The following is a 21,561-nucleotide window of genomic DNA, read 5'->3' as shown; positions in this document are numbered from 1 at the left end:
TTATCATACAACAACACGAATGTACATATGTATGTGTCTATGTAACATTTATACCAACAATTTGTCATATGAACCTAAAAAAGACGAACAACCATAGCCACATATTTATCCAGTGGACAGATTCTATTGTGGTGTGGTAATATAGCCAACAATTCCAAATTACTTTTGTTTTCTATTCAGTCTGTTTTTTCGTTGTTGTTGTTGTCATTTATTTGTTGTATTGTTTTTTGGTGGTAATATGAGCATGTTTTGACTCTTCTTTTGAGCGTGTTTTGAAGCGTTTTATTTATTACAGCTGTCATTATTATATAAATGTGTAATCCGGACTATACACACTCGAAATTCAGAATCGTTGACAGTGATTTGTTGATTTTAGCCTCTGGCGATAATCATGTCATACTCCATAAAAAACCATCAAAGTTCGGTAAATAATTTTTATAAACGTTTTTAAAAAATGCCGAAAAGGAAGTAAACAATATTGATTTTTGGCTATATTACTTAAATTATTAATGAGATAAATTGAAATATGTTATTTTTTTCAAATATATGTTTTTATTGATATGCCTAAATTTTTTCTTTGAGTGTAATTTCTAAGAAGGAGCCCGTTTTTTTTTTTTTTTTTTGTTTTATATCAAATTAACAATACTTTTCCACCCTTTTAAATAAATACCCAAAAATTGACATGAAAACGATGAGAGTTAATATTTATAAATTAACCGATTAGCATTAATTCAATTAGATACATCCATGGATCAATAACAAGAGACTGGCAAATACTATATGAAGCATTATAAAATAGAAATTCATGAAAATCGAAAAACAAAAAAAAAACAGACTACTACAAAAATATCAGACACCTAAAATTAAAGGTTTAAGGGAGAGAAACCTGAAAGGATTCTGCATGCTTCTTTAAAAGTGGAGATATATACGAAGATTTCGGACATGCTCCTTTATATTGGATTGCATTAAATGTAAGATGGTATTGACAAACTTAATTTGTTTGTTAGGCTTTTTTATTTATTAAAAACGAATTAATAAAATATTTGTGTGCCTCGTTGTTTAATCGGATCATGATGCAATAACAAGGTGTTATATAAAAATAAAGATCTATTAATAAGGTCACCCAGCAAGCAAAAGTCAGCTGTTTATTCTCAAGTCTAATGTCAAAAATTTGAACTTTGTTTACATTTTCATAATGAAAGTTAATTCACAATAATGGATTTTTGCAGAAAATTTGAGAAGCAGCTGATATACAGATGTTCTCCCTGGATAACCTTATTAATAGGCCTTGATCAAAACAAAAACAACTGTTTTCTATTCGACCTTCTGTCAAATTTTATCCAGTAATATTTATTATGGTTGGCAGCATTACACGTCGAATTCAAGTAGAAACTATGCGCTTTGACAGTTAATCAGATAGTCAGTTGTGCTAATGGGTCAAACGTTGTAGTTTTAATTTCGATCTAGTTATCCCTGGCATTTATAAGATTTAAGGGGGATACACATGAACGGATTTCGGCATGTTTCATTAATGCTGTTATACACGAGCTATCAATGTCATATGTGCTGTCAGTTTTTCTATACACACGTTATTTTGTATGTATGTTAAAATTGGTAATTTACATGCATATTTTACATTTGTGTTCACACCTATATATGTAATTTTATTTGAATGTTTTCCTATCACCAATTTAACTTCTATTAATTGTTTATGATTGTTACTTACATTTGACAAAAGCAACATAAAATGTAACTTCAAGAAGTATGCTTAAATCGTTTTATGTGTATCGCCCTTTACTCGTTTTTTATTACGTCTCTCATAAAAAAATTATAAAATTGTGTTCATATGTTTGTATGTCATCAATAGAAGCGCAATCGTTAATTCTTTTTTTATCTAGTTATCCTTGGCAATTTTGTAAATCCAGTGGGTTTAAATAGTCAATTTCATTGCATATATGTATGTATGTCAAATAAATCTTCCCATGTAATAATTTCTGGTGTGAATGTTTTAGGAGAATAAAGGATCATATAAACCCATTTTCTTAAAATTTTTGCTATATTTGCATTTTTTGTTCTTTTAGGAGAAGTGATGCATTTTTAGTGCAAAAAAACAGGGTTGTATTTGAAATTTTTTTGATGTGACACATAATATACCCATTTAAGAACAAGTAAATTTATGAAGCTTGCCTAAAATCCTTTTATTTGTCACCCCCTTTACTACGAACAATATAATTTATCTGTTCTATGTTGAAATATCTTAAAATATTTTTGATGTTACACAAGCCAATCAAATTTCTACCCCGCCCCTAAAGAACCGAACAACTGAAATTCATTGATTTGTAACGCCAACATTTAAAACGCACAAATTAAATATTGGCAATAACAGCAGGTTTCCACTTCAAACGCTTTAAGAACCAACAACCACAGCCTCACAATTAAGTTGCAATCGAGTTTTACACCAGAACAATTTCAATTATAAATTTTACAACCCATGCTAGAAATAAAATAATTTGTACTTCTTTATTGTGGTTATGGATTTTGTTGTTATTTTTGTTTTTTTTTCATTCAAATATTAGTTATGGTCATGTTGTAATTAATAATGAATACCACAACAACTGAAATGAAATGATAGGTTACATTGTAGGTTACATTTTTTGAACGTTAAATGCACTGCATTGTGAAGCGAATCGTTGTGGTCTGGTATGCCCACATTCGTAAACATTTTAAATATTACCTTCACAGTAATAAACAAATAAAGGTATCAATATGTAATAACGAACAAATAAATATAAAACTTAATAGAAATTATCCCACGCACGCACACACACACAAAATGAGTAGGTCATTCATTTACATACATAAATAACTGCATTCCATTACAAATGGTTTCTTCATTACATTATTATTAATAAATTTTGTCCATAGCATGTATACAACTATAATCTACAACGACCCACTCTAATGTCCATACTTTCTTACATACTTATTGTGTACGTGCACAGATTCGTTTACTAAGGCGCTTAAAACCAGACATTTTGAAAGACACCAAATTGTCGTTAAGCCTACATTTGAATTATTAAAAAAATAATAATTGAATATCTATAAAATTTTATTGTTAGATAACAATTGTTACATAATTATTGCATGTTAATAGATTTGTGAATTGAAGTAAATAATAAAATCGAACTAAAAAATGTGGAAATCGTGCAAAACTTTTATGTACATGGAGTGGAATAAAAAATAATTTAGAGTTATACCCCTATTTGAAGCCCAATTTTACAAAGACCTGTTAAAAAGGTTGAAATCAGCTGTTTTTTGTCAGTTGTGTGGTTGTCACACGAGCCATCAAAGTCATATGTACTGCCAAATTTTACATATGTGAATACTGTACACGTAATGTTGAACAGTATTGTTTTGTTTGTTTGGGAAATGAAGAAACATTTTTGGTAGAAAATAGCTTGAAGAAGTTAAGTAAAATTGGTGGAAGGAAACAATTACACAAAAATTAAATAAGTAGTAAAATATGTATGTAAAGTACCAATTATGACATACATAAATAATAACTGACAGGACATATGACTCACAATAAAAGGGGAAACACATAAGATGACTTTGACTCTGATATTCCTTTATAAATTGATATTTCATACAAAACCAACTTAACATGCCAGACCTAAATCCCTGTATGTGTTTCCCCCTTAATGGATTCACAATAATAGCAATCTTGAGAATAGCTGATTTGCGGGTTATCTTCCAGGGTGTCCTTATGGACCGAACATTTGTTTGGTAAAAAAATAAAATATTTTTATGTGTTAGGAATCCAGATAAATGCTAAAGAATCAGCTGCGAAATTATATTTTATACAAAGAGAGAGTTCACAGAAGAACCAGATATTATGAATGATTCACTGAAAGGGGTGTATGATTAAAAAGGTCATCCAGGGAGACCATGTTGATATATGCTGCCTCTCAAGTTTGTTGTCAAAATTCATTATTGTGAATTGATTTACATTACGAAAACGTAAACAAAGTCCAAATTTTTATATTAGACTTGAGAAAAGAAAGCAGCTGACTTTCGCTGGCTGGGTGACGTTATTAATAGATCTTTTTTGTGTGAACATTGCGATCAATTTTTTTCTAGTAATATTTCACATGGTTGGAAACATTGCACATCGAATTCAAGTAAATACTACGCACTTTGACAGTTAATCGAATCGTCAGCTGCGCTAAATGGACTACCTATTTATTGTGTCATGGGAACAATCAACGCTTTGTGCGTCTTCATAACTCACTCGATTTAAGCAGCAGCTTAAGCTGTAATGTAAATACGCTTCTTACTATAAAATAAATGAGAGACATATATATATTTTTTCTAAATCGGAAATAAGTGTTATATTTGCAAATTTCACAATTAAAAGAACAATTGTGTGGTTTATTACAATATTTTAATGCAGACAACAAAACAATTAACTGTTTACATTTACAGCAAATGCTGGTAAGAACTTCCGTTTGTTATTTCCTCCGCGGTAAATGAAGTATTGGTGTCAATGGTGGCTTAGTGGTTAAGCCAGTAGCCAACCGTCGACTTTATTAAATTCTCAAGTGGCATATAAACATGTGTGTGTGAGAGAGAGAAAATGTGAAAATTTTAATACGCTTTGAAAATGGAAAGGCGGCGTGAAAGTACCGGCATTTTATGGTAAATTGTGTTAACTTAATTTTTTTCTAAAGTGAAATAGTAAACAAATATGTTTTGTACATATTTCACATGTACAATAGTTGTGACGAATACTTTATCAAATGTCAAATTAAAAGAAGCAACGATGGAAAAATGAATTGACATTTGACTCAATTGCTCAGGCCAAATGTCATATATTGTGGCTTATAATGTGACATTTGTCTCCACAATTTATTCAAGGAAATATATTTGAATTTCAAAAATTTGCTCATCAACTTTTGTAAATAGAAATTAAATCACTCGATGAATAATCAAACCATTTTTGGTTATTTATTAGTTCTCTACACCGCCTTCATTTGAACATGACATAAGTTAATATTTCTTTTTCAATTTCTTCAGATTATTTCATACAAGCGGAATAAAAAAAATTTAGCAATGATTAATTTTGAAAATAATTACATTTCCGGCTATAATACTTCAAATCAAAACAGGTATTTTAGAAACAAACAAAAAATAATGCCGGTCATCAGCGTAATTTTTTTGGTGTGTTTTTTTATCTGTCGTCGTGTTATAATAAAAACGCAGAGGCGTAATTGTGTCTGGCCTGTTGAATAAACAGCATAACTGACTGACAAGCAGGGATTCGTGAGAAATCCAAACCCAACCAATGACTTTCAAATTATGTTTTTTTTTTAAGAAAAACAAGATATCCCACCCAAAATATCAAACCAGTGCAAGTGATTAATAGTCATGATGATCTATTTAATATCTGAGTTATTAATGGGTAACACAATTTTCATAAGTGGAAAAAATCGTTGAGAAAAAAAAATTGGATTAGTAAACTAAGAAAATTTATTTGGTTTCTTCAAAAATAGCAACGCCTTTCTGTTGATGTTTTAAGACGAGTACCCACTATCAGTTTTGCATGACAGTTTTTTCATAGACTGCTGATTGTCCAATAACGACGAAAGAGGTGTACACACAATCACTTTCGTCACTCATCCGGCAACCACGAAAATATTCATGGTTGTTGCACAGTCAGTAATCGATAAAAAAAACTGACAGTCCGAATTGATGATCTGTATACCACTATATTTAAGATTTGATATTTTAAACATATTTTCAAAAATTTTAATTCAGAATGTATTGATAAAAGTTTTGCTCCACCGAAAATTGAGAGATTTTCGTTCAAAATTATGTTTTTGTCTTTTGTTTCAAATGAGAGAAACTTTTTGACAGTTCATTGCACGAACAGCTGTTCTGAGAGAAATATGAGAAGCAGCCAATATACAGCTGTTTCCCTGGATGACCTTATTAATAATAATTAATTGTAAATACTGTAGTATGAACTTGGTATCACTGTCGAAAAAATCAGATCAGAATCCTATGCGTAAGGTACGTTTAGATTTACGAAATCCACTCGTTCTCAAATGTCAATTCCATAGCGTATACGTCAAATATAACCCACTCGATTTGTGAACAGGATTAACGCGACGTATACGCAATGGAATTTATGTTTGAGATCTAAACGTAGCCTTAATAGAGAACATTTCAAATACAACACTGTTTTCGCGACAAAAAATGCACCACTTTTCCTAAAAGTACCAAAATTTGTTTACTTTAAAATTCAAAATAGTTGCCTAACAGAAATATGACAATGACAGAAACAATTTTTCAAAATAATTACGAACATTACTATATTTAAAAACAATATAGTTTATTATGCACTATTCTTCCATTGGATAACAATATCTATTAGAATTATGAAAATATTGGGCAAGAAAAATTGACACAGAAATTATGAAACCAGTAAACAAATAGCAGCTGACTGTCAGCAGTATTTAATACATCGATTTAGAAGGCGTAGATTAAACATGGCTTTGGGTTTCGAAACTCTCAACTTTCTGTTTTCCTTAATGCATAAAATTTTGTTAATCCGTAATTATCATGAAAATAATCACCTCCGATTTCATATGATGAAGTGTTCACACATACTGGATTTGAGATAATCTCGAATTATGTTTATCTTAACACTTGATCTTCCAATAAAATATCGCAAAAACAACCAATAACTAACCTGGTAAATATGGTCAATACTAATTGGTCTATAAAATATTAATTAGTATCAGGTCGATAAATAATATTTGACAACTAGCTCTACAATTTCGTTTTGAAATTGGCCTAAATTTGCAAAATAAAATTTCAAATACTTGAAATTACGCTTATAAAAATTTATTACAAATAAATTATTTTTTATAACATTTGTGGAGTCATCGAGTCTAGCGAAAAATAAAAAAACCTGTTCACTGATATACTGATACTTTTTTGACATATGATGTCATATACCAAAAACAAATGGAGACTATTCACCTTTTGTTAAGCTGCACTAAGAAGATTTTAATCATTCTTCATTATTGTTTTTCTTCAACAATTTGAAGAACAAGAAAAACACAAGCAGATAATAAATTATATGTTAGAATTAAATACAATTTTGTGTTGATTTCATGGTTTGTCGGGCAAACTTTACTTCATACATGTTCGTTGCCAACACACACACACACCATCATACGCATTTTAAATGTTTAATTATAACTGTTGCAAAGAGGAAATTAATTTTATCAGAGAATTTAGTGAATTCGTTTTAAACGTTGTCTAAGGAAATCTATACCATACTTGGCAACATTTTTTATGTGTTTTCGAATTATTTTAATTAAGTTCTTAAATGATGTTACGTTTTTTCGAACATGCCTAGAATATTTAATTAAATGTTTTCAATTTTATGTATTTTGTTTTTGATCAACAAAAATGGTCAAATCGACAATAACAACAACTAAACTTTGTTGTAAAATTAATTAGAAAAGAAAAAATCTTGATATTTCCATGACAGCACATTTTTATTTTACTATAGTAATTTTCCAAATACAGTTTCTTTCTGAAAGTAATCCAAAAAGTCTTAATAATATTTTTAAATTATTGAAATAGTGCATAAAGTATATATATAAAATAAACTATCCAATATGACCGATGTTGATGTTTTATCGTCGCGCATGAAATCGCGTTTACACCTACAAACCAAAACAATCGGAGCCGATCGCATCAAAAAAGCCAAGGAAAATAATGAAGACATAGCCGTATTGAGTATGTTCCTGCCAAATGCATCTGCCCGCGAAGAAAATCGAAATTTCTATTGTGCCCTCGGCGATTTTTGTCGCCTGGGTGATCCAAAATTAACAAAAGCAGGTAAAGTATTTTGGAGTTAAAAGAGGATTGGGAAAACATTCTAAAATATTGCTATTTAAAATGAAAAAAAAAATAAACAAATGAAAATTTTAAAAAAGGGAATCGTGAATAATGTTCGTAATAGAAAAATATGTTTTATATAAAATAATATTTTGAATATATTTTTTCGAAGCAATGTAAATGCATCAGCAATTTGTTTCAACAACACTGACATGTCGAAACGAAATTGCGCTATTGACACATTAATTTAAGTCTACTTAATTCTGAAATTGATTAAATTTGTTGGTTAACAAATTCAGAGTATTATATTTAGTTTTTCTGAATTACAACAACATTTTTAGCAGTTCGTACATCTACAGATCAGCTGATGCATAAGGTGATGTATCAAAAAACATATCTCATGGTTGGCAACATTGTACGTCGAATCAGATAGTCAGCTGCGCTAAATGTACTACCATGATGCAATAATAAGGTGATGTATCAAAACAAAATCTTTGTTTTTGTCTGTCAAATTTTTCCATATAATATTTTACATGGTTGGCAACACTGCACATCGAATTCAGGTAGAAATTACCCACTTTCGACAGTTAATCAACACATCAGCTGCGCTAAATGGGCTACCTATTCATTGTGCCATGTGTACTGTCAAAGTGGTAAAATTTACTTGAATACGATGTGCAATGCTGCCAAAATTTTTGAAATATTATAAGGAAAAATTTGACAGATTATCGAGACAAAAAAAATGTTTTTGTTTTGATACATCACCTTATTATTGCATCATGGTACTAACTATTTATTGTGCCATGTTTTTTTTTTCAATATATTAAATTGGCAGCACTTTTTAGTATATTATCATATGTTTACATTAAATCTGGCATAGTGCCTTTAAAATTACCATTTCCTTTGTGTTTTTTAATACAAGTGAAAAAGTTGAGAACATATTTTAGTAGAATGTCAACTAAATTTACATCATCTCAGACTATTTATCATGATAATATGCATAAATCGAGCTGCATTTAACTCGATTTAGTATTAAATTTATTTATATTATATTTAAGTCCATTTATTTCCCTGATTTGCTCGAAATCCTATGCGAAATTGAAATAATTTCAAATACAACACTAATAAAATGTCAGCAGCCTTGAAAAATATAAAATTGTTTAAATAATAAAATTGTTTAAATTAAATAGTATTTTGTAACAACACATGTCTATATTATTTTTCCCCTGCAAGCGAAAGTCAGCTGTTTTTTTTCAAGTCTAATGTCAAAAAATGAGACTTTACGTTTTCATAATAAAAGTCAATTCACAATAATGGATTTTGACAGCAAACATGAGAGTCAGCTGATATCCAACTGGTCTGCCTGGATGACCTTGTTAATAGGCCTTGCAAAATATGAAAGCAATGTGTATGCATACGTAAGCCAATATCAGCTGACTTACAACTTTATATTTTATTAAGTCATTTGGCGCCACCTTCGTTTTAAAAGAACGCCAAAAACTACAGACCCACTGCTAGATATCAACCGTTATCTCAGCGAATTTCTACAAATTATTTTATTTTATTGATGTATCTTGTTCTATACTCTCCAAGCTTCATGCTGGAACTAAATTTTATCCAAAAGTTATTATTTATAAATAAAATATTTAAGTTTTCAAATTAAGATTTTGAAGAAAAAATCTCTGGCGTTATCCTGGGATAATACTGGTGTAAGTAAATGTCAAATCCATTGCGTATACTTCACGTTAATCCTGTTCACAAATCCAGTGGATTTTATTTGACGTATAATGGTGTTTTTACACGATATGTATTTTACATATGTGCTGTCACTTATTTCATCCATATGTAATTCCTTATGTGTGTCAAAATTAGCAGTGTACACAAAACATTTATTTTTGTGTTCAAATACATATGTATTTTACATATGACATAACCTATAAACAAAAAAACACTTTTATTTTTTCTTAAATCAACATAATTTTTTTATTAAACACCTACAAACGAAATAATAATTTGTAATTGTTGCCTTTTCATTCTTTTCTTTGAATTGCAATTGAAATATTTTCTCCCAACAATGTGTTTCATTCAAACAGCTGATTTCCTTATGTTTCACATACGAAAATAGCCCTATACAATGTAATTGCATTCGTTTTGACACATTGAAATTTCCGTATGTTTCACATGACGAGTTCGATTTCCATATGTAAAAAAGTGACAGCACATATGTAAAATACATTTTATATTAAAATTTTATTAGATCGGTTTTTATTAATAACATAAAAATTAATAAATAATAAATTGATCAAATGCAGATTTTCTAGGATTTTCATGGTCAAATGTGTCGATATAGATTTTTTTCAATAAAAACAATCTCTAGTTCTTTCTATGCGTCTTATGCCGTATTATTGTTGTTACTCATGGGACTAGTTCGGCAAAAACCAGATGTTGAAGTTAATTTTGCAGTTTTATGATATCATCACAGTTTTTTTTTTACCAATTAACAATAACAAAAGAAGAGAAAACAAAAAAACTACAATCTTCTTTAAATTTTGGCAAAATTCAAAAAAAAACTATATATTCATTATTAAATCTAGACGCTTATTATGATGCATCATAATTGGTAGTGGGCGTTCATTTGGTTTTATATAAATTTATATAAATTTTTTTATTTGTTTTTGTTTTATGGGATTAACAAAATGCTTTTGGGCAACATTTAAATAAGAAAGCAAAAAAAAAAAGAATGAAAACGAAAAGAAAACAAAACACAGCAACATTATGTTTTTGCTCACGTCATTCTAATCCCTATGTCACCAAAAATTAAATTTTTTTTATTTAAATGTATAGTATGTATATGAAAAATGTTCAAGTGATTCACTCGATGAAATATGACGATCAACGGTTTATATTATAAATTCTAACGAAACGATGCTGCCAAAGTTTAGTCCAATTAGCTTGGTAATTAAGGTTATGAGTAAAATCTTGTCATTTATTTGTCAAAATTGTTAGACAACAATGACAATTGATTGATTCAGTTGGCAACCAGTAATTTTAAACTTTATAATATGAAAATCAAGGATGAGTTTTTCTTTTGTGTAATATTTGAATATACCCTATTTAATCCAAGACATAAAACAAACACAATTCCATAAATTGATTATTTGCTGTCCCACCTCCTTTTCTGATACATTATTTATAGATGTCGTTAACCTGTTTACTTTCCGATTGACATTTTTATTGGAAAATTATGAAAATTGTTTATGACTAGACGGGATTTTTTATTATTAATTTATTTGACTTGTATATTTATATAAATATACAAGTTGTTTGCTATTTTTATATTGTTGTCATTAAAAGAAAGAAAAAGGGAGAGAGGAAGCGTCTGAATCAACAAAGTTCTAAACTGTTGCGTTATTGAGCGTTTTTCCTAGTAAAATAATTTTCCCACCATGATTTATGCGATCGCATAATTTACTGTCTGTTCTGTTGTCTTTTCTTTGGGAGGGAAAATGGGTCAAACATTTTAAGAAATATTGTCATATTTTCCTGTTGTCAAACTTTGTAGAAATATTTAAAATTATTATGTTACTATTTTTTAGTAATTATTTTCTTGCACGCACACAAGAGGCCATTGAACTTAATTTTCAAATTGACATATAAACAAACGCAGAACATAAAATATGAAGAAAAAGTTTTTCATTTGCGCAAAAAAAAATATTACAAAGAAACTGGAACAATTCTTAATGTAAACATAAAATATAAATGTCACCTTTGTGTGTCGTTGACTTATAGCATGTTTACATTAAACAAAATAAACCAAATTCTTGAAGTAAAGGCAAATTTTGCCTAGAAATATTACTCATGTTTGGCAACATTGGACGTCGAATTTAAGAAGAATGGTCTGCTGCGTTAATTGGAGAAACTCATGGCCTTTAAATAAGGCTATCCAGGGAGACCAGCTGGATATCAGCTGCCAATCAAGTTTGCTGTCAAAATGCATTATTGTGAATTGGCTTCCATTATGAAAACGTAAACAAAGTCGAGATATTTGACATTAGACTTCAGAAAAACAGCTGTTTTCCGACTTCGATTGCTGCCTGTGCGACCTTATTAATAGATCTTGGAGAACCTATTTATTGTACCATGTCGAAAACCAAGGTCATCCAGGAAGACCAGCTGTTTCTCAAGTTTGCTGTCAAAATCCATTATTGTGAATTGACTTCCATTAAGAAAACGTAAACAACATCCATTAAATTTGAAAAAAACTGATATATTCCGTTAATTAATAATAACAGTATTAAGCATGATGCAACGGTATTAATGTGATGTATAAAAGAAAAAAACATCTGTTTTTTATTCAAACATCTGTCAAAGTGTATTTAGTAATATTTCTCAAAATCTATGCACTCCGACAGTTAATCGGATAGTCAGCTGCGCTAAATTGAGTACCTACCATGGTATTTATTTGAAAAAAATATTTCAATGAAGGCTTACATAAAACTTTAGATATTGGTTGAAGGTCCGATTCATGATCTATTATACAAATGTAAGTGGTCATACGGCAGGGTCTTTTTCAATTTGTAAACGAAATTAAAAGCAACGTAGTATATTTAGTATTTGTACAAACATCAGATGATTGTCATTTAGATTATTATGAAAGGTATTAGTTTGTTCCCGTACAAGAATCTACGAATTTTTTCGATAAAATAAAAGAAACATTTTTATTATAGTAAAAATTTGTATATTCTTGTAGGCTCTGGAACAGACATTATATGTAAACAGTTGAGTGTATTTCTGGTATTTGTAGTGTAGTGTATTTCATTAACCCAATTAATTTAAAATCGTATATGTAATAGTACACTTCCATTGTACTGGATTTAGTAAATCCACTGGATTAAAATTGTCAATTCCATTCCATATATGTCATTTCCATATATTTATTATGAATGCAAAAAAATTTTTTCCAGCCGCATATTTTTGTTAATTATTTTGAATATTTAATAATTTTAATGTATTATTTATTTTTTTGGATGTTGTATTTTAAATAAGCAATAATAAGGTGATGTATCACAACAAATACCTTTGTTTTTGTCTTGACCTTCTGTCAATTTTTTTCATATAATATTTCACATGGTTGGCAACATTGCACATCGAATGCAAGTAGAAATTACGAACTTTGACAATTAATCAAGACATCAGCTGATCTAAATGGACTACCTATTCATTGTGCCATGGATTGCATTAATCGGATTGAATCGGTTTGATTGGTAAATCGAGAGAATGCACAATATCATGATAAAAAACTATAGTCTAAACGTGCCTTAAATTCAGATTCGGATACTGAAATGAAGTGATCCATTTTTCTCAAATACAGATCTTAGAGCACGTTTAGAGTACTAAATCAACTCGATCTCAAATGTCAATTCGATAGCGTATACGTCACCTTAATCATGTTCACAAATTTGTCGAGTGGATTTCGTAAATCTGAACGTACTTTTAACTGATTTTATTAACTCTATGACCTTAAGAATTAAATTATATAAAATATTTTTCTAACTTTTGTAATAATATTGCAGTATAGAAAATGTTTGCTCCAAAAATATAGACAAAATAGTTTAAGGGTTTGCAGAGATAACAAATATACAAATTTCGATTTCATTAACTATTATTGTGTCAATGGCACAATGTCAAAAACCCAATATTCCGTTGATTGCCTTTTATATTCGACTGCAAAAAAAGGTTGCGTGACAAATGTCAATTTTTGCCTTTTTGTCATGCCACGCCATCCAAGTGGAGGAATTGTATTCTTTGAGAAATACCAACAAAAAAAAAACAGCTGCAATAAAGAGACTCAAATGAATTTGGTCTGACATGCAATTCGAAGCAATTGCGAAAATTTGCAATATAAAAATCACTCATCACATTGCGAAAATCACACGATAATACACAAAGAAATATGCAGAGAATGCGATTAAAAAGTTACATTTTCGCATAATGAAAAATGCTTAAAATTTCTTATCTTTAAGTACACTCTATATAAATGATTTAAACAATTGTTGTTAATAAGTTTTTTCTTTTTCACGTAACTTTCAGGCACAAAGAAAATGGAATACAAGACCCGGCAATGGCATGAAAATTGTTTCTGCTGCTGTGTCTGCAAAACGGCCATTGGCACCAAGTCATTCATCCCCAGGGAACAGGAGATCTACTGTGCTGGCTGTTATGAGGAGAAGTTTGCTACTCGATGCATTAAATGCAACAAGGTTAGTTGATGTTTATACCAATTTTTTTTTTTTTTTTTTTTTTGAAAAATTAAAACAAATTGTTTACAACTTCTCTGAGATCATTTAATATGGCTATCAGCTGATGTTTGTTTATGTTTTCACCATGGCAGCTCAAAAATAAGAGTACCAAACGTATAAGAAAAAATATGACAGAGATCAAGTGTCTAATTAGTGACACTAATAAGACCAAGATCCAGAAGGAAAAGCTTAGCAGCCTCTCAAGCTTGCTGTCAAAATCCTCAAATCCCAAACCAAGGTCTATAAAACAAAACGTAAACAAAATCAAAATTTTTGACATAAGACTTCGTTCATATCACTGTTTCGAATACTTTGGAACAGTTGTAATTGAAAAATAACTTAATTGAAACTTAACTTAAAACAGTTTAAGTTCCCCTTTTCACCGGATTGTTTTAAATTGTTTTTAAAAATTCCAAAATTTGCATATTTATCAATTTTTCCATCAACAAACACTATATGCCCCACTCCAGCAGATGACATACACCCCAAACCATTTGCGAGCCGCCACCATGCTTTACTGTGGATCACAAATTTGCTATATCCATCCCTTTATTGGGTTTTCTCCATACCGTTAACTTTTCATTAGAAGAGAATATATTAAATGTTTAATACTTCATTCCATTTTCAAATTCCAAAAAAAAAAAATTGCACAAATTAATAATTTAGTATGTATACAAACATCAGCTGACTATCATTTAAATCGTCGTTAATGGTTAATCGTTTATCGAGCCGATTTAAACTGGTATATGACACAATAAATAGGTACTTCATTTAACGCAGCTGACTATCCGATTAACTGTCAATGTGCATAGCTTCTACTTGAATTCGACATGCAATGTTGCCAACCATGATAAATGTTACTAGATAAAATTTGACAGATGGTCGAATAAAAAACAGATGTTTTTGTTTTGATATATCACCTTATTATTATGTCATTAATTTCAGGTACATTCCATGGCACAATAAATAGGTAGTCCATTTAGCGCATTTGATGTCTCGATTAACTGTCAAAGTGAAATATTATAAGGAAAATTTTGACAGATGGTAGAGACAAAAACAAAGGGGTTTGTTTGGATACATCACTTTATTATCGCATCGTGGGGCATACAGTACTTTAACAATCTCACTAGGTTATAGTACATTTACATTGCACTATATTTAGTAATTGGTCAGAGAAAATGTTAGGAAGTTTTTTTCCTTAATTGAGTTTGAAATTTTCAAAATGATAAGCGTGATAAATATGGATATAAAAATGATATATTTTTGAAATTAAATCATCAAATGAATGAAATTATAATATAATATTTTTTGGTATTCTAGGTTATCACTTCTGGTGGTGTGACCTACAAGAACGAACCCTGGCATCGTGAATGCTTCACTTGCACCCACTGCAACATTACGTTGGCTGGTCAACGTTTCACTAGTCGCGACGAGAAGCCTTATTGTGCTGAATGTTTCGGTGAACTATTTGCCAAACGCTGCACTTCTTGTGTCAAACCCATAACCGGTAAGTGGAGATAAAAACCTTCTATTTATAATTTATTTTAATAATGTTTATTTGTTATCTCTTTCCATTTAGGTATTGGTGGCACTCGTTTCATTTCATTTGAAAATCGTCACTGGCATCATGACTGTTTCGTCTGTGCCAGCTGCAGGACTAGTCTAGTCGGACGTGGTTTCATCACCGATGGACCCGATATTATTTGCCCCGAATGTGCCAAGCAAAAGCTCATGTAAATTGGGCCACATCATCTTGAATTATACGCTACGAACAAGTCAGCCAATAACAAAAACAAAACAAAAAATTAAATTGTAAAATATATTAAGGAAATACAACAGCAACTATTGGAGCAATATTGTAAAACAAGAGAAAAAAAACTACAAAATCAATTAAGAAAACCATACACAAGCAACAACAATTAGAAACACCTCCACGAAAAACACACACACACACAAATAAATTAATTATTTATTTCCCTTTCAAATAGATTGCATTTCTTAAAAACGAAAAAAAAATATTTCCATAAAAATGCAAAATGAAATCCATGCAAAGTCGATGATGCCGCCGCAGCCAACCAAGCAACAAATTATAAATTGCATTGCATTACAAAAAAATATATATATGAAGAAAAATTAATAAATTAATTAATTTATAAAATACACATACATATGTACACAGTTACCGATATTGTATGACCAAGTCTATGTATTTGTTTATAATGAAAAAAAAAAATTGAAACATTTTTTTTATTTTCTCTTTTTTTAATTTTTATTTTTTATTATTAATATTGTATTTAAACAAAACTAAAATAAAAAAATCATCTCTTTAATTTCTAATCCTGGGTTATAGCTGTTTCTCCTCTTCTTCTCCATAAAACTATTATTTAATTGTATAGTTTCTATTTAATATTTATTTGATATACATAATATTTTTTTAATAATTTCCTTATTTTGGTGTTAATACCTCCTCCATTTTATAATTATTTGTTTCGTAAGTCTATCATAACAGATAAACTGGCTCTTAACAATTGAATTGTTTTGAAGAGAATAAGTGTTCCTTGTTTTCCAGTCCAACAACAACAACCATTATATATCCTAATTTAAAAATTTATTTAATTAATAACAACAAAACCAGCCACTAAATAAATATTTATTTAAACCTATTTTTTCTAATTAACAACATTACCTAAAATAACAACAACACTAGATATTTTCAATAAATATTGTTATTAATAATTCAAACAATTGAATTTAGAAGTACCTTTAAACAAAAAGAAAACAACTACAACAACCAATGCACAATATTTTTGAAATTGTTAAATACTTGAATACACACATACATCTAAATTTAGTGGGTGTATGTAAATATATTTTATTTTTATTACTATTATTTTTTTTTCTAATTATACGCCATTATTGTTTAAACTAAATTCAACAAATTAAAAATGTCAGTGTACTATTTTCGTAAACGAGAGAAATATTTAAATAAAATTAATGTAAAAAAAAATTGAAATTGTATTTTTATTTATATATTTAAGTATGTAGTAGATTTGCTTGTGGATGTCTATGATTTTCTAAAACTGCACCTTTTAATGAAAAAAAAAATTTACTTTGACAGACACTCCGGGTTGGAAAATTGGGCTAGTAGCTTGAACATAAGTCGTGACAATTAAAAAAATCTGAAGTTCCCTACATCGCACTATGGACTCAATGGCAAGTTTTCGAGGCAACAAATCACTTGAAGCGACTAAACTTTTCAAATTTCGGAGGTACATAGAAAAAATTGAATTAAAAAATATTAACCCAAGAAATTGGAGAGACAAAAATCTCGTTGCTCAGTCTAGAGAATTAAAAATTTCAGGTAACGATCAAGATGTACCAACAACCAACGTTCATATACCTATAAAGCACGAATGTATACGAAGGTTAGACTGGGGTAAATATATAAATTTTAATCTGTTTAAATGTTGTGTGATAAAAATTGGAAAGATTTAATTTATAAAATATATTTAATTTCTGAAGGACCAATCCGAGTTTTACAACTAATGGGTCGATTACGGATGGCAACCATGGATGGCAACTGTTGTCAACTTCAGTTGCTTCAAATAGAATTTTTCGGCAACCATTTATTTCTTGTTGCTGTATATAATAACTGAACTTTGTAGGCTTCCCATAATGGTTAATATTACTACAAAAGAACAATTTGAGGTCCTTATTGCCCGGATGGAAGCTCACCCAAATGTAGCACGCGGCTACATTTGGGTGAGCTTTTGGTCAAACTAAAGCCACTATCGATGATGTGTGGAAGGCCATTTCAGAAGACCTTAACTGCTATGGCCCACCAACACGCATTCCAAATGAATGGCAGAACGTGGCGAACATCTTCTTTTGGGTCCATGATATGTACGTGTGTATCATCAATACATCCGACAACACCCTGGAACTTAGTTTTCGAATAAAAAAATTTTATCCTTCTTTTTTCCTCCTCCGTTATTTTGGATACAATCAAAATTTTACACAGTTTTTCCTCTATTAGCCGGATAACTTAGGCGAAAACCACCGACATTGTCGGCTGAGCCATGCCAAGGTTGAAGTCATTGCTATGGGACTTTTGAAAACTTCCCTCCACAGGCTTCATCAATGTACACAACGGCATCTTTGGTAGTCGAAAATACGCCTTCAAGCTAATATGAGCACTTGATTGAACATTTCTCTAAACGTCAGCATCTACTCACAGAACTGATGGTAGTTCTAATAGATTTATCTCTTAAATGCCTTCTAATAAATGACACACTTTCAACATAATTTTCATCATCAAAAAATAGTTCCACTGAACTTATCATCACATATAAATAGTTTTTCTGAAATATTTTATTCACTTTTCTAGTTGTAGAAATGTCAAAACAGTATTATCGACACACAGTAAAAAGTTTTGGATTAAATTTTAAACATAGCCAAGGTGTATGCATCAGATACAGCAACAAATATTTTACAAAAACAACATTGTTGTTATAGAAATTAAATTGTCATGCTGACAATAAGTTTTTGACAAAACTAAACAAAAATAATTAAAAATTTATTTTTGTCAAGAACTATTCTTTGAGGAATAATTAATGAATTTGTGTATTCTTGGGTTATTAGTGGTTTTAGGTTAGTGAAGAATAAAGTTTAAGACCTGGTCGCGATTAATTTTAAGTTTCCCACATGCAGCCCATGGCTCCATGTGATGTTGTTTATATTGTGAATTACAATCTTTTTTTCTATGGAGTGGCTTCAAATTGAAGAACATAAATCCCCGGTCAAAGACTAAATCATGGAAATTGTGTTGACCGTAGGTGTATTTAACCTCCGCCGAGGATTGTGACAAGCACCAAGGGGCCGATTCCAATATAGGCTAACATAATCTCCTCGATTTTATGAGTAGCTGGGATTTATGGACAGATTCCCACACATAACATAAGATATGTGGACCAATCGGCGAACGGGGTTATAACTGATTTAATCCTAGGTTTCCTTTCCGTCCATCTCTATGAATGTAGTTTTCTTGAATTTTTATTATAAAAAAAGCGTAAATTTAAAGACCATTTTTGAAATTGAAATGTTATTGAAAATGTTTTTGACAATTTACTTTACAAACAAAAAAGGAAAAAGTTTGAAACCATATGAATGTCACTTACACCTTATTAAATACACCTTGAACATAGCGGAGTTAAATTTAAACTTCTTTGGAATTAATCATAAAATTAATTCCAAAATAGTTTATATTTTAAACCATATGGTACAAATTTAAATACTTCAGGGAATTATTTTAACGCCATGAGAAATTTGAGTTATTTAATGCTTACTGGGTATAAAAATAACACCAAAATTTGATTTAACTATTTCTATAAAAGAAAAAACAGTTCAATTTGGTTTAAATATAACACCAAAAAAGGAATTAAAAATGTGTTTCTCTTTAGTTTATTACTTTAAGTTTAATTTTAACACCAACAAAGAAATAAATTTCTCTCATAGAAAAATTTTATTCCTTAATGTTTAAAAAAACACCAACAGTTGTGTCTCTCTCTCATGATTTTCTTGTTTTGTTTACATAGAAAAATGTTATTGCTTAAAGTTTAAAAACAACACCTTGTAAGGTATTAAAAACAGCTGTTAAGTTGCGTGTCTCTCACGTGTTTACAAATAGAAGAAGAAGAAGAAAAGTAAGAAAAAACCATTGCAATGTTAAAAAGTTAAAAGTGGTGGAAAATTTTACATAATTAAGACTTCTGATCCAGAAAGTGAGGATTTCACTCCGAAAGGAATACTACTTTCAAGTGAGTAATGCCTAAAAGCGTTAACCAATGAAATACTTTGCTAATTAATGTTTTTCAATGTTGTAAACCTGCTGAATCTTAATGTAGAAGGCAGAGCATTTGTGTTGAAAGATCGCGACGGTGCCGACATTGATTTTGAGGTGCTGGCAGGAATAATATCGCAGTACAGTTCCTGTTGTTGTTTTTTGTAGAGTTTTGCTTTGAAGAACCCACGTTAACAACCAGCAGCACACATTTTAAGAAGTTAAGTAGAAATCTATTTGATTTCTTTGACCACACTGTGGTACAGGGTATTATGTCATTGTACATATGATTGTAGCAGGCAAAAGGAAACGAGATAAACACATGGTTCCTTTTGCCTGTTACAAACAACTACAGGAACTGTACTGCGAAAGGAAACGAGAGAATGTAAATGGTGCACCAAAGTCCCTATATATCATTCGATTTGCATGAAATTTGGCATAATGTAGTGAATGGAGTCTAGAGTGATGTCTGTCAAGTGTCGTGAAAATCGGGTCAGATTTAAATATAGCTCCCATATATAGTTTTGTCCGATTTAATGTAAATGGTGCACCAAAATCCCTATATATCATTCGATTTGCATGAAATTTGGCATATTGTACTGAATTGAGCCCACAGTGATGTCTGTCAAGTGTCGTGAAAATCGGTTCAGATAGATTTGCCTAATTTTACTCGATTTCATACAAATGGTACACCAAAGAATCCAAGTTAGCCCGTTTAACATGGTATATGTATGAGGTTTTTTCAATTGGTTCAAATAACTATCTAGATAGCACATTTAATTTCGCTCGATTTCATCTCAATATTAACATCTCTTGTGTGTACCCAAAGCGGTGGTATCATTTAGTCGGCTCCGTCCGACTTTTGAACTTAGTTTAAGGAACTTAGTGTTATGGAGATTTTTTTAAGGCCATATGAATATTATATGATTAACTCAAAGCAATACTTATTAAGACCCGATGTTCTACCTCAATAAGAAATTGTATTACTTAATTTATGTTATTATACAATAGATGAAATATATATTAAAAAACTAACCATTAAATTTATTTTATTTATGCACCTAACTATATTAAAAGCAACACATTTAGCATACAAAATAACACCAATTCGAGAATATAAAACATTCCGAATATTATTAATCAAATTCTTATTAAGCATAAAAATAACACTGAGTTCGGTGTATAACCTATTCCACAGGGCATTAAATTAATTCCTAGTTAGGTATTCAATATAAATATTTTGGTTTTATTTTAACACAAAAAGGTTTAAGCCGTGATACACATTGGTGTTATTTTAATGCTCTAAAAATAATAAACAACTCTCTCTCTCTCTCTCTCTCTCATTCACTCTCTTTCAATTTCCTTAAAAGTATTCCATAATGGAATAGATTTAATACTTTTTTGGATTTGTTATATATACACACCGGCTCGGCATTAAAATTAAACTAAAATTTTTTACCGTGCAGCAACTGAGAAAAGTTGATATTCATAATGATAAGTTTTACT

The 21,561-nt window shown here is 30.0% G+C and overlaps 2 protein-coding genes across 6 annotated transcripts in view; both read left to right on the top strand.

Annotated features, from left to right (window-relative positions):
* LOC133330735 (four and a half LIM domains protein 2) overlaps positions 1-16,016 on the top strand; it is a 283,851-nt gene extending 267,835 nt beyond the window's left edge. For 4 of the 5 annotated variants that reach the window (XM_061539142.1, XM_061539143.1, XM_061539145.1 and 1 more), the window contains 3 exons: positions 14,008-14,177; positions 15,537-15,723; positions 15,796-16,016. In XM_061539142.1, coding sequence (XP_061395126.1) covers positions 14,008-14,177; positions 15,537-15,723; positions 15,796-15,953 — 515 coding nt within the window. In that variant the 3' untranslated portion in view covers positions 15,954-16,016. Of the gene's footprint in view, positions 1-7,683; positions 7,918-14,007; positions 14,178-15,536; positions 15,724-15,795 lie in introns of those variants that run through there. The other variant, XM_061539146.1, reaches the window with a different exon arrangement.
* Positions 1-21,561, top strand: part of LOC133330736 (eukaryotic translation initiation factor 4E1) — a 158,357-nt gene that overhangs the window by 117,858 nt on the left and 18,938 nt on the right. The gene's annotated exons all lie outside the window — the stretch shown is intronic.

This window comes from Musca vetustissima, unplaced genomic scaffold (assembly GCF_032173495.1).
Source record: "Musca vetustissima isolate MV318-11 ecotype Yass unplaced genomic scaffold, APGP_CSIRO_Mvet_v1 utg69497, whole genome shotgun sequence".
Classification (NCBI taxonomy): Eukaryota; Metazoa; Arthropoda; class Insecta; order Diptera; family Muscidae; genus Musca; species Musca vetustissima.
The sequence above is the reverse complement of the archived record's forward strand: the minus strand, read 5'-3'. Positions and strand labels throughout refer to the sequence as shown.